This window comes from Leucopleurus acutus, assembly GCF_964270905.1.
Source record: "Leucopleurus acutus genome assembly, chromosome: 2".
In the NCBI taxonomy this organism is placed as follows: Eukaryota; Metazoa; Chordata; class Mammalia; order Artiodactyla; family Delphinidae; genus Leucopleurus; species Leucopleurus acutus.
Window position 1 is genome coordinate 181223780 of NC_139143.1, and position 13914 is coordinate 181237693.

General features: G+C 56.0%; 1 protein-coding gene across 1 annotated transcript; it reads left to right on the forward strand.

Moving 5' to 3' along the window:
- Positions 1-1385: 1385 nt before the first annotated feature.
- Positions 1386-10859, forward strand: ARHGEF19 (Rho guanine nucleotide exchange factor 19). The gene is made up of 15 exons (XM_082856746.1): positions 1386-1815; positions 2225-2509; positions 2684-2792; positions 2868-2944; positions 3263-3525; positions 4361-4521; positions 4620-4772; positions 5000-5129; positions 5275-5349; positions 5524-5613; positions 5790-5950; positions 7886-8044; positions 8363-8442; positions 10052-10156; positions 10618-10859. The coding sequence occupies exons 1-15, from the start codon at positions 1401-1403 to the stop codon at positions 10770-10772; spliced, it is 2418 nt and encodes an 805-aa protein (XP_082712872.1). The 5' UTR covers positions 1386-1400; the 3' UTR covers positions 10773-10859.
- Positions 10860-13914: the final 3055 nt, after the last annotated feature.

Below are 13914 nucleotides of genomic sequence, written 5' to 3' on the forward strand. Positions count from 1 at the left end.
GTTTTCCAGGTCTCAGTCCCTCGGTCTCTCAGTCTCTGTCTCCTGGCCCTGCGAGGCTGGGCACTGCCCCTTTGGCCTGAAGGGGCCTCTGGGGGGGTCCTCGCTGCCCAGCCTGCCCACAGCGAGGCCAGGCTAGGGTAGGCCCCCGCCCAGCCCGCTGCCTGTTCCCTCCCTCCCTACCCGCTTGCCTTACCACAGGGTTTGATGAATCAAACTCTTTGTCTGGGTGGGATCTCCCCCAGCCAGCTGGGCAGAGAGAGGGCTTCCCCTGCCGGAGCAGCCGAGCGACATCAGCTGTGGGCCTTGGCTGGAGAGGTGAGGGGCTGCAGGAGGGCAGCCGGCAAAGGGCCACGGGGCAAGGGCTGGGGGGCTCAGACCCCTTGATCAGTAGACCTGTCCTGAGGCTCCGGCAGCCTCCCTCGGGACGACGTCCTGCCCAGAGAGGACCCATTCAGCCTGGCCCGATCCTGGGGCGGGGAGCTGGGGTAGGGAAGAACCCCTCCCTCACCCCAAGCTGAGGGGCTGGGGCACTTCCCTGCCTATCTCTTGGGAGGGCCCAGTCTGATCTGCGTGGTGGCCCGCCTGCCATTGTGTGACCCTCCCAGCCAGCTTGGCATGGGTGTGGGCACCACTCAGCGCTAAAGGCTACAACTCTGGGCGCGGGAGGGGAGGCTGGGTAACACCAAAGCAAGGATTTCTGGGCCTGTGTGTTTGTATCTGCATCATGGTGTGTGAGTGTGAATGGAACAGGAGTGTGAGAAAACGAGTGGATATGGAAATATCTGATGGGTCATCGTGTGTTTGTGAAAGTCTGAGTGAATATATGTACTTGTATAAAAAAGTGTGTGTGAATGTGTGAGCCTGCGAATTAGAAATGTCTGAGTATATCTGTGAAAGTATGTATGTCAATGTGTATACTTGGAAGAAAATGTGTGTGGATGTGCATGGAACAGACATGGGTTTGTGTGACAATGTGTGTATCTGTATGTCTGATTGCATGTCAGTGAGAGTTAGGAAATGTGCAAGGTGCTTAAAAGCACAGACTCAGAAGCTAGACTGCCTGGGTTTGAATCCTGGCTCCATTATTTACCAAATAACAACTTCTGTGCCTCACTTTCGTCACCTATAAAAAGGGGCTAATAATAGTATCAACTCGGGGTTGTTGTGAGGATTAAATGAAATAAGATGTGTAAAGTACTTGGCCTGTCATTCAGTAAGTGCCAAGTAAGCATTAGCTATTACTATATAATAAGGTGTGTGTGTGCTTGTACAGATGTGTGTACACAAGGCTTTGTCCAGGTCTCCAGGACATGGTGCTTACTGGCCATCCCTGCTGTCCTGTGTCTCGCTCTGATGCCTTCTCCCCTGCAGGCCCAGGTGGGTGGCAGAGCAAAGGAGGAATGGACTGTGGGCCACCTCCCACCCTCCAGTCCCATCTGGCTGGGCCACCTGGCACTGCCCACCGCCCAGTAGCTGTGTGCCAGCAGGAGAGTCTGTCCTTTGTGGAGTTGCCCACCCTGCAGCCCCCGAGCCCTGTGTGTCTGGATCTCTTCCCCGTCGCTCCAGAGGAGCTGCAGGCACCTGGCAGCCGCTGGTCTCTGGGGACCCCTGCTCCTCTCCAAGGGCTGCTATGGCCACCATCCCCAGGAGGCCCAGACACCGAGATCTCTACCGGTGGGGGAATGCGGCCCAGCAGGGCTGGCAGCTGGCCACACTGTCCTAGTGCCCAGTCCCCAGCTCTGGAGGGACCCTGGAGTTCCCAGCACCTACAGCCACAGCGCCGGGCCAGCCACGGCTCGGAGAAGAAGTCAGCCTGTGAGTCACTCAGGGTGGGGGGGGGGGGGTGGCCTGGTGGGGAGGACGGGGAAGAGGTTGGACCCGTAAGCCCCCAAATTCCCCAAATAGGTGGGACAAGTGATAGATTTTAGTGATAAGGGAACTGGGGCTCAGGGGAGGCAAGTGACTTGTCCGAGGTTACACAGTGAGTGGCTGGCCTGGCCTCCCTGGTCCTTTGCCCACCCGTGCCGACTGCAGTCAGGCACTTTGCTTCCTCTCTGCCCCTCTTGTTGGTCCCATTACTCTGGGGAAAGTACCCGGCAAAAACGTTGGCCTTTCTCATAGGCACATCCCGCTGATGCTCAGGGCCACAGAGCGGCGGCAGGGAGGAGAGGAGAGACCCCAGCGGGTGCCAGCCTATGCTCTCTCACCCCACCTACCCCTGCAGGGCGCAAGATGCGGGTGTACCAGCAAGAAGAGGCCCTTGGCAGCCCTGAGGCCCATGCTGTCTTCCTAGAGCCAAGCCAGGCGACAGAACAGGCCCTGAGCACAGCAGAGCCTAGGCCGCTGGAGCTGCCTGGGCCCACCCGAGTGGGCCTCGAGGGGCCTGAGCGGAGGCGCTTCTCAGCCTCTGAGCTGATGACCCGGTTGCACTCTTCCCTGCGCCTGGGACGGAATTCGGCAGCCAGGGCACTGACCCCAGGGTCAGGCCCTGGAGCTGCTGCCCGGGAAGGTACAGCCTCCTCCCCTGGGCCCTAAGAACAGCCCAAGAGCCAGACGCGGGGTGGGGCACAGCTCACGCTCACTGGATACCTGAGACTGGGGCCTGGTCAACTGGAGTGTGGTGGTGCCCCGGTGCCCAGCGCCACTCTTGGGGCCACCCTCCCTCAGCTCTTGCCCCCTCCAGGGAAAGCGTCTGGAAGAGAGTCGCGCAGTGTAGAGATGCGGGTGGACGCTACAGCGATGCCGGCTCTTGTTGACCTGAGCGGGGGCCACGGCAGCTGGCCCGAGCCCAGGTACCACCTCCCACTGCAGCCTTGGGTCCGAGGCGGGGTACAGGTGAAGAAGGGCCCTGACACTCCCTTTCTTAGGCTAGATGCGCAGGAAGAGCCGGCTCCGGGTTCCAGAAGCGCCAGCGAGCGGCGCCAGTCACGGTTCCTCCTTAACTGTACGTGGGAGGGGGTCACCGAGGAAGGGTCTGGGGGCTTTGGTGTACTGGGAAACTGGGGTTTGGAGAGTTGAGAGGTAGGGCTCTTGTGAGAGGGAGAGAATTGAACTCTCAGTATCCAGCACAGGGGCTAGCACGCAATTGGTGCTCAAGTAGTGTTCGTGGAATGAGTGAGTGAATTAATGAATTCACTGAGTCCCGCTATCCGAACCATCGGAAAGGCTGGTTAAGCGAGGCGGGCCCTCGGGGAAGCCTGGGAAGAGCCGGGTAGGGCTGGCGGGCGCCCCACGGCCCTCCCCCGCCCCTCTCCCCGCCCAGCGGTCCTCTACCAGGAATATAGCGACGTGGCCAGCGCCCGCGAACTGCGGCGGCAGCAGCGCGAGGAGGAGGGTCCGGGGGACGAGGCCGAGGGCGCGGAGGAGGGGCCCGGGCCGCCGCGCGCCAACCTCTCCCCGAGCAGCTCCTTCCGGGCGCAGCGCTCGGCGCGAGGCTCCACCTTCTCGCTGTGGCAAGACATCCCCGACGTGCGCGGCAGCGGCGTCCTGGCTACGCTGAGCCTGCGCGACTGTAAACTGCAGGAGGTGGGCGCCGGGGCCGGCGGGCGGGGCCGGCGGGACTGCCAGCCGTGGGAGGTGGTCTTGGGGCCCAAAGAGGCCGGGGCAACATAAGGGGCGGGGTCAGGAGTAGGTGGTCCGCGGAGTAGGTGGTCCGCGGACTCTGCGGCGACGCGGGCCGCAGGGGTACCCGGCCAGCGGGACTACAAACTGCAGTAGGTGGGCATGGGATCCAGCGGGGAAAGAGGGGCCACAAAAGAGGGGCTGTCAATGGGGAAGATGGGTCTAGAACCCGACAAGGTGAGGCTGGATGCAAGCGAGGACGCAGGAGCCCTGGAGTCAAAGGCGAGTGGGGAAGCTCGATGGAGGGGCGGTGTCAACGGGGCAAGGACTAGGATAGGGCAGGGCCAGAGGAAGGGCGGAATCTGGCTGGGCCTTATGACAGAGAACACTGAAAGCGGGGACTGGGATGGGGGAGCCAGGCAGAGCGCAAAACGCAAGGTGCGCGCAGGACCTAGCGAGAAGAGCAGGGGCGGGGTCGGAGGGAGGGCGGGGCTAATGGGAGGGCGCACCAGGGAGGGGCAGGGCCATCAGAAGACTAGGGCCCGGCTGGATGGGCGGAGCTAGGGGCGCAAACCAGGGCTGCAGTAGGGTTTGGACAATCGCAAGAAGCAGGAGGCGTGTCTCCGAACCCCATCTGGCGCCAGATCCTGGGTGAGGCTAGAGAAGGGGAGGCGACACGGGAGTGCAGCTACGTCTAAGGAGGTGGTGTCCAGGGCTTGGGGTGTGCGTGGTGGGCGAAGCGGTCGCATTCAGCGTGGGCTGGTTCCGCCTTTTCAATCCTGCGTCCGCCCTCACTCAGGCCAAATTTGAGCTGATTACGTCCGAGGCCTCATACATCCACAGCCTGTCGGTGGCCGTGGGCCACTTTTTAGGCTCGGCCGAGCTGAGTGAGTGTCTGGGGGTGCAGGACAAGCAGTGGCTGTTCTCCAAACTGCCCGAGGTCAAGAGCACCAGCGAGAGGTGAGGGAGTGGTCTGGCCTCGCCGGGAGCCCGAGGCTGGGCTCCCATATCTGGGGTCTCATCCTGGTGCTGGCCCTGACCCCTCTCTGACCTTTCAGGTTCCTACAGGACCTGGAGCAGCGGTTGGAGGCCGATGTCCTGCGCTTCAGCGTGTGCGATATTGTGTTGCACCACTGTCCGGCCTTCCGCCGCGTCTACCTGCCCTATGTCACCAACCAGGCCTATCAGGAGCGCACCTACCAGCGGCTGCTGTAGGGCTGGGGGCTCTGAAAGGGGAGGTGGGGGAGGACAGGGGAGTCTCAGGCAGCAGTAGGCGCAGAGGACTGGGTGAGGAAGGGTGACCTGGGAGGGGAAGGGTACCTGAGAAGGGCTCTCTCCTGAGAACGCACCTCAAGGACAAATGGGGTGGCCGGAGTCGTGGATCCAGAAGTTCAGGGTCACCTGTGATCGCAGACCCTCCCCTCTCCCCATTTTCCAGCCTGGAGAACCCCAAGTTCCCCAGCATCCTGGCTCGCCTGGAGGAGTCTCCCGTGTGCCAGCGTCTGCCCCTCACCTCCTTCCTCATCCTGCCGTTTCAGAGGATCACCCGCCTCAAGATGCTGGTGGAGGTACCTAGAGGGCACCAGGCTGTGGGGAGGGCTGGGTGGGGGAGATGCTGCTGTGCCCTCCGCAGCCCCTTCTGGGCACCCACAGCTGGGCAGGGTCACTGGGAGAGGTCACAGCCTGCCTCACTGTGCTGACCCCACCCTCCAGAACATCCTGAAACGGACAGCACAGGGTTCAAAAGACGAAGACATGGCCACCAAGGCCTTCAATGCACTCAAGGAGGTGAGCTCAGCAGGGCAGGGGATGTCTGGCTTCCAAGGGCCTCCCCGGAATCCCTGTGTGCCTCTAAAGGAGCCCCAGCCTTCAGAGTCTCTGGTCCCCAGGTGGGAGCCTGAGGCTGGGCTCTGGGAGCCGGGGTAGGGGGCGCTGCAGGAGACCCACCTCTGGTCTCCCCAGCTGGTGCAAGAGTGCAATGCCAGTGTGCAGTCCATGAAGAGGACGGAGGAGCTCATCCACCTGAGCAAGAAGATCCACTTTGAGGGCAAGGTGCGTGACCTCAGCCGATAGGATGGGGCACGCGAAGGGGCAGCCCTGTCTCCTCCTTCCCTGGGGGCTGCAAGCCAGTTCATCACTGTCCAGCCCTCCCATCCCCTGCCCTGTGCTCTCTGCCCCGCTGCCCCTGGCCTGACCTGGGCTCCCGCTTGCCTCCTCTATCCTCCCAGATCTTCCCGCTGATCTCGCAGGCCCGCTGGCTGGTTCGGCACGGGGAGCTGGTGGAGCTGGCCCCGCTGCCCGCAGCACCCCCTTCCAAGCTGAAGCTGTCCAGCAAGGCGGTCTACCTGCACCTCTTCAACGACTGCCTGCTGCTCTCCCGGAGGAAGGAGTGAGTCGGGGCGGGGGTGGGTGTAGATGAGAGTGGGGCTCTCTTCTTCCCCGCCAACGGGCTCACAATCAGTCCATCTGACAGGCTGTGCTCCCAGGGCTCCCTGAGCCTTGGAGGTTCCCCTAGGAAAGGCAGAGCTAGGGCAAGTCCATCTTCTGGACCTGAGAATCAAGGGCTGAACTGTGTGCCAAGAACTTTGAAGCTGCTCTGAGCTTAAGCTAATTGGAGCAGAGATTAAAAGCACAACCCTAGAGTCCCAGTCTCCCCTGAGTCATAATGATACTAATCAACATTTACTGAGCGTGTATTCTGTTCCAGGCATGCGGTGTGGATTGTTCCCTTTAATCCTCTAATCATCTTCCTGAGAAGTAGTCTCCCTTGTTTTTCTCAAGATCATGGAGCTAGTAAGTGCAGGAGCCAGGAGGAGGCCAGGTCTGTCTGATGCCAGATCGCAGGCTCTTAACTATTGTACTATCCTGTCTTCCATATGTAAAATAGAAGGGAGATTCAATGTGATGATATGTGAAGAGTTTAGCAGAGTGCCTGGTACATAATGAACATTCACTCAGTATTAGCCTTGATTATTATAAGTTTGGGATGAGGGAGAGACTTCTGGAATGATGTAAGCCTTAAGGCTGGATGGGACATCTTATGCCATGAAAAGGATGGACATCCTATGCCGTGAAAAGAGTTCATTGCTGATTTACTCATTCATTCAATGAAGCATCACTGAATCCCTGTTCTATACTGGGCCCTCCAAAGTGTGTAGGAGCTCTCAGACCAGTGAAAATACATCCTGATAACCACCTGTTCAGAGTTTTGATGGAAGGGGGTAGTATACTGTAGTATCCCCTGGTGTGGGGTGAGAATCAGTAAAGTTTCACAGAGGAAGGAACATCTGAGTTGGGTTTTGAAGGATAAGTAGGAGTTTTTCAGGTAAAGGAATTTGGGGGGATATAGCCAAGTCACAGAAGGGTACAAGAGCAGAGTATGTTTAGGAGACGATGAAGCCTAGTATGGCTGGATTTATAGAGGGGAAGGGCAGGAGAAGGAAGTTGGGATGTTGAAAGTCATGACAGGGAGGCTAGACTTTCTGAAGGCAGTAGGGAACATGGGGAGTTAAGCAGAGGCGTGATATTTACTCCAGGCCAATTTGGAGAATGTGCTGGAAGGGCAGAGACCAGAAGCTCTTGTAACTGCCCAAATGAGAGTAGATGCTCCAGAAGTGGTAATGGGCTTGGGGATAACTGGATTCTGGGGACAATAAGGAGATAGACAGATAGGACACAGCTACTGGTTGGGTGTCGGGGGAGAGGGAGGAAAGAGGTGAGAATGAGGACTGAGTCTCCTTTTGGGCAACTTGGTGGCGTCTTTCACTGGAATGGGGAACAGTGAAGGGACCTGGTTTGGGGTAGGAGATACTGGTTTTGTTTAGATGGGTTGAGATGAAGGAATTTATGGAACATCCTTGACCCACCCACTCACGCATCCTTCCCACAAGGGTTTATCAGACCCAAACAGTGGGCCTGGCAGTGTTGGGCGCTGGGATACAGCGGCAAACGAGACAAAGTTCAGCTTCTCTACCAGTTAGAGAGTCAGACACGGAACAGTCCATAGATCTCATCATGGGAGCTGCCCAGTTGGTTCTTTGGAGCAGAGCCTCCAGGAAGAGGTTCAGAGAGAAGTGGAAAGTGTGCCTGGGGGCCAGGGACTGGTCTCCATCACCTTCCACCTCTGTCAGTGAGCCGGCACGAATGGAGCCCCCGTTCCTTTTAGGGACTTTGCTGGCTGCCAGGGAAGCTGTGCCCTGTGCAGCCAGGTTTCTTTGAGGAGGGTCCTAGAGGGACAGCTGACCCCTTCTCCTCTCTTGCAATCAGAACTCACCTCGTCCTGAGGGTGGGGGCCGGGCTGACCTCGCCTCCTCTGGTCCTGCAGGCTGGGGAAATTCGCCGTCTTCGTCCACGCCAGGATGGCTGAGCTGCAGGTGAAGGACCTGAGCCTGAAGCTCCAGGGCATCCCTGGCCACGTGTTCCTCCTCCAACTCCTCCATGGGCAGCACACGAAGCACCAGTTCCTGCTGAGGGCCCGGACAGAGTGAGTGGGCTTGGGTGTGGGGAGAGGACCCCCCGGCAGGCACAAGGCCTTTATCTCTGGCTTCAGGATGGTGGCATAAGGCTGGACATGGGCAGAGCTGGCATCCAGGGTGTCCTGCACCTGTTCTGTTCTTATGCTCAGAGCTGGGTGGGCACCGGCTTGGGAACAGGGCCGTGGGTGGGCCCTGGGGTAGAGAAGACCTGATTCTGGGTCCCAGGTCTGGACATCGTATCCAGTTCTCCCAGCTCCGGTTTCACCACCCTGGCCCTGGGAGACTGCACTTTGCATGTTGTGACAACTCAGCCCCCCTTTCCCTAGAAGTGAGAAGCAGCGATGGATCTCAGCCATGTGCCCCTCTACCCCCCAGGAGGACAGGGAGGTCATCAGCGAGGGGGAAGGTAACAGCCTGCCCCCTACCCCCACTGGAGCCACATTCCCTGGGCTGGGTACCTCATTGCTCTCCCCTTTCCTCCAGCCCCGGGTGTCCTGTTGCCAGCGGGGCTAGTGCGAAGAGAGATCAACTGGCCTGGGGCAGGCAGGGGCAGCTCTGTGAAAGCTTGAAGGATGGGTAGGCTTGACATAGGACAGACCAACCTCCACGTGCACAGGTAGCACCCTGGAGATGACATAGCCTTTTACATCCTCCCATTTCGTCCCCATTTTACAGGTTAGAAAACAGATTCAGAAAGGTAAAGTGACTTGTCCAAGTTCAGCTAGTAAGTGGCAGAGCTGGGACTGGAACCCAGGTCTGTCTCTAGCGTTGCATCAGTTGCAAAGAGGACGGAAACCAGAGTGGCTGGGGCATGGGGGTGGGGGTGCTAGGATGAGGGATCTGCTCTGTTGAGCCAGAGGCTTCTCTGGGTATGAAATGAGGCTGGTAAGCTAGGGTGCAGCCCAATCAGAGAGCATCTTGGTGTAGTGGGTACCAGGTAGCTTTGGAAGGTTTCTGAGAGAGGATGTTAAGGCTAAGCTAATGAAGGGGAAGGTAGGGAACTCATTTCCACCCAGTACCTTCCATGTGCCAGGGTGCTAGGGGCTTTGTATATGCCTTTATTTTATTTAATCCTCATGACGATCCTATTAGTCATTAGTCAAAAATCCTATTCATTTTTCCTATCTGAGAAAACTGAGGCCCGGGAATGTTAGGTAACCTGCAAGGTCATACAGCCAACAAGCTGGTCTAGCCCCAAGGCCTGTGGTTTTCCCGATACTCCCAGCCCACCTAGTGTGGTAGAAGGGGCTGAGGGCCTGGACTGGAGCTGATTCTCTGACTTGAGCTAGAGGTCCTGTTTGGGTTGGAGGGTAAACTTCCCACTCCAAAGAGGTGGTCAGGGAAGGCCCCTGAAGGATGGGGAGGGGCAGCCATGAAAAGATCTGGGGAAAATCATTCCTGGAAGGCGGAACAGCCAGTGCAAAGGCCCTGAAGGAGGAGGGAGCCTAGAGTGTTTGAAGGACAGCAGGGTGACAAGTGTGACTGAGCTTCATGAGCGAAGGAGAGAGGGGAAGATGAGGGAGGTGAGGAGGTTAGCAAGGGGGGCCACACCAGACTGTGTAGGTCTTTGTAGGCTGTGGGGTGGACTTTGGATTTTATTCTAAGAGGAGCGGGAAGCCCTGGAGGATTATAAATGGGGGAGTGATGTGGCTTGAATCTCAGCTGAGAAGGAGGGACTGGAGGGAACACCAGAGTAGCATGAGGGGACATACAAAGGGACCATTACTGTTTTGTGGGGGCTTTCTGGGGGCAGTTAGACCAGGAAGTCAGGAACAAAGTATTGAATTGAGCTGGGAAGATGAGAGCCCAGGCACAGAAGCAGTATTGAAGCCAGGAGAGACTAGAGTCACCTAGAACTTGTGTTTAGGGTCAGAGAAAAGAGTGGCCAGGGTGGACAGAGGAAAAGCAGCAGCAGAGACTACCCTCCCAGCCCTTATTTGCTCCTGCTGCCTCTCCCTGCCTCCCCCTGCCCCATCCTACCCTGGGGACTCCCTCATTCTCCCTTGGGCTCTCAGACCGCCCCCAGGTTCAGTGTGTCAGGACATACAAGGCACTGCAGCCAGACGAGCTGACCTTGGAGAAGACTGACATCCTGGCAGTGAGGACCCGGACCAGTGATGGTGAGAGGGGCCTCCTGGGAAGGCCGCCCTGATGGGGCTTCGGTGGCAGGAAGTAGCTAGGTACCTAAGACTGCACAGGAAAAAGGTTATGCAAGTGTTGGTCAACCACAGCATTCAAGAATCAAGTTAAAAAAAATAAATAAATAAAATAAATTTTAAAAAAAGAATCAAGTTAGACAAGAGGAGGAACTTCCTGCTTGCAAAGATTAGGATTGAGAGTAACTGATGAGGGAGAGTGGGAAATCCCTTCTCAGAGGATGTCGGGAGAAACAGGTCAGAAGCTCATCTACAAGTCTGCTAGAGGCCTGCTCCTTCCTGGATCTGGGGGATGCTGAGATGATGTCACCTCGGCCTCGGGGCTGCAGACGAGGCTTGTATCAGGGCCTAGGTGTTTCCTCGCAGACCTAGCCCAGGTGTTCCTTTGATGCCACTGATGCAACTCCTGGCCTATGTGCCCTTAGGCTGGCTGGAGGGGGTCCGCCTGGCAGATGGTGAGAAAGGGTGGGTGCCCCAGGCCTACGTGGAAGAGATCAGCAGCCTCAGTGCCCGCCTCCGAAACCTCCGGGAAAATAAGCGGATCACAACTGCCGCCAGCAAACTGGGGGAGCCCGTGTGATGGGCAGCCATGGCCTGGGACACCTGCTCCACGCCCGGCTCCTGGACAGGCCTAGAGGGGGCCTGCAGTGTCTCCATGCCCCAGGATGCTGGCATTGGGACTTCTGTTCCGAGACCTGGCGTTGAGAGTACAGGCTGGACACAGGAGGGGCTCTCCCCTGTCATACTACTCAGTGTCCACAATTCAGGGACGAGGGTAGTTTCTTCCTCTGGCTTGGGGGCCACAACTTGTGACCTCTGATATCTGGCAAGAGCTGGGGCCCTCTCCCTTTCCTGCCCTCGACACTGCCTGACTCTTGGTCCCTCTGGCAGGGACCTGGCTGGCAATGGCTGTGGTGCTGCTGGGTGCTGGGACCTGTACATGTATATATATCTGGAGTCTTCTGGCCTGAGCCTGTGTGGGCCCTGGTTGCTGTGACCTGTCTGTAAATAAAGTCCCATAATGCCTTTGCTTGGAGTCTGTGAGCCTTTTGGTGCTGCCTCCACCCCAGCCCTATTTCCCCAGCTAAAGATCAGGAGGGTCTCTGGCTGCCTCCCACTGGGCATTGGCCCTTCTGTAGAGTTTACCTCTTAACCAGAGGAGGGTGAGAGAGGGGCTCTATATCAGTTAGACTGCTTTGGGCTGCAATTAACAAAATATCAGATTCAAACAGTCTTAAATATTAAAGAGAATATATTAGTTCTTGGATTTTTTTCTTACAGCTTCTTTAACAAATTATCACAAACTAGATGACTTAAAACAACAGAAATTTATTCCATCGCAATTCTGACCAGAAGTCTGAAATCAGTATCATTGAGCCAAAACCCAGGTGTCGGCCGGGCTGTGCTCTGTCTTGTAGAGGAGATGTGCTCTAGGGGAGAATTGTTCCTGGCCTCTTCCAGCTTCTGGTGGCTGCCAGCATTCTATGGCTTGTGGCCGCATCACTATACTCTCTGCCTCCGCGGTCACATTGCCTTCTTTGTGTGTCTGTCTAATCTCCCTCTGCCTCCCTCCTATAAGAATACATATGGTTGGGGCATCCCTGGTGGCGCAGTGGTTAAGAATCCGCCTGTCAATGCAGGGGACATGGCTTCGAGCCCTGGTCCGTGAAGATCCCACGTGCAGCTAAGCCCGTGCACCACAACTACTGAGCCTGCGCTCTAGAGCCTGCGAGCCACAACTACTGAAGCCCATGAGCCTAGAGCCCATGCTTGGCAACAAGAGAAGCCACTGCAATGAGAAGCCTGGTCACTGCAACGAAGAGTAGCCCCTGCTCACCACAACTGGAGAAAACCCGTGCGCAGCAGCAAAGACCCAACGCAGCCAAAAATAAAATAAATAAATTTAAAAAAAAAATAAAAGAATACATGTGGTTGCATTAGGGGCACACCCAGATAATCTCCCCATCCTATAATCCTTAATTTAAATCCCATCTGCAAAGAACCCCCCTCCCCTGCCTTTGTCCTATAAGATAACATTCACAGGTTCCAGGGATTAGAATGTGGATATCTTTTTTGGGGGGAGCATTTCTCAGCCAACTGAGAAGTGTAGTGGCAGGATGGGCTTCAGGCAAGGCTTGATCCAGTGGCTCATTGATGTCACTGACAACCCAGCTTTTTCCATTTCTCTACACTGTTGTCCCTATAATTGGCTTCATCCTAAGGCTTCCAGGGGCTTCTTCATTTACATCCAAAATGGAGGAAGAGAATTGTCTTTGTCCTAGCATTCCCTGTCAAAGTCCTGGGATGTTTTAGACCTGCTTGGGTCACATTGCTACCTCTGGGCTGATCACGGTGGCCAAGGAATGGTGTGTGCTAATAGACCTAACCTAAGTCATGTGCTTTATCTCTGGAACCAGGTTATATTCTCTGGAACCCCAATGATCCCCAAGTGGAATCTGATGGCTGCTGCAAAGGAGGAGTAGGTGCTAGGGAGGCCAATATTCACTGAAACCCAAGTCACCCAAGAGAGTGGAAGGACCTGGGAATAATGAGCTTGGAGATGTGTACACACCTGAGGGGATAGGAGCATCCTTCATCTCTCAAGAGGAGGTCATGGGGCAAAGGAAACAAATGAGTTAGGGTGGTCCGAGAGGGCAAACATGGGCAGATGGGAAGAAGCTCAGACCCATGAAGAAGGCTTTGGGAATGACTTTCTAACATGAGATGGTGCAGGGAAGGTGGAATATATGGGCTAAGGGGACAGACATATTTGAATTTGAATGCTGGTTCATACATTTATATCCTGTATGATTTTTTTATTTTTTGGGCCACATTGGGAGTGCAGAGTCTTAACCACTGGACTGCCAGGGAAGTCCCCCGTATGATTTTTTTAAATTAATTAATTAATTTATTTTTGGCTGCATTGGGTCTTCGTTGCTGCACGTGGGCTTTCTCTAGTTGGCGGTGAGCGGGGACTACTCTTCGTTGCGGTGTGCGGGCTTCTCATTGCGGCGGCTTCTCTTGTTGCACAGCACGGGCTCTAGGCACATGGGCTTCAGTAGTTGTGGCACGTGGGCTCAGTAGTTGTGGCTCTCAGGCTCTAGAGCGCAGGCTCAGTAGCTGTGGCGCACGGACTTAGTTGCTCCGCGGCATGTGGGATCTTCCTGGACCAGGGCTTGAACCCGTGTCCCCTGCCTTGGCAGGTGAATTCTTAACCACTGTGCCACCAGGGAAGCCCCCCCGTATGAGTTTTTAAAATATAGCTTTTACTTTGGAATAATTTTAGGTTTACAGAAACGTTGCAGGATTATACAGAGAGTTCTGTATACCCCTTATGCAGTTTCCCCTAATGGTAACATCTTACATGACCATGGAACAGTTGTCAAAACTAAGAAACCAACGCTGGTACATGACTATTAATTGAACTCTAGATTTTCTTCCGATTTCACCAGTTTTTCCACTAATGTCCTTCTTTTTGTTCCACGAGCCAGTCCATGTTCCCACATTGCATGCAGTTGTCACGTCTCCTTAGACACCTCTAGTCTGTGACCGTTTCTTAGTCTTTCCTTGTTTTTCATGACCTTGACAATTTTGAGGAGTTCTGGTCAGTATCTTGTTAGACTGTCCCTCTGTTTGGGTTTGTGTGATGCTCGTGACTGGGCAGGAGCTGTGGGTTTGGGGAAAGAAGACCACAGAGGTGAAGTGCCCTTCTTGTCACATCA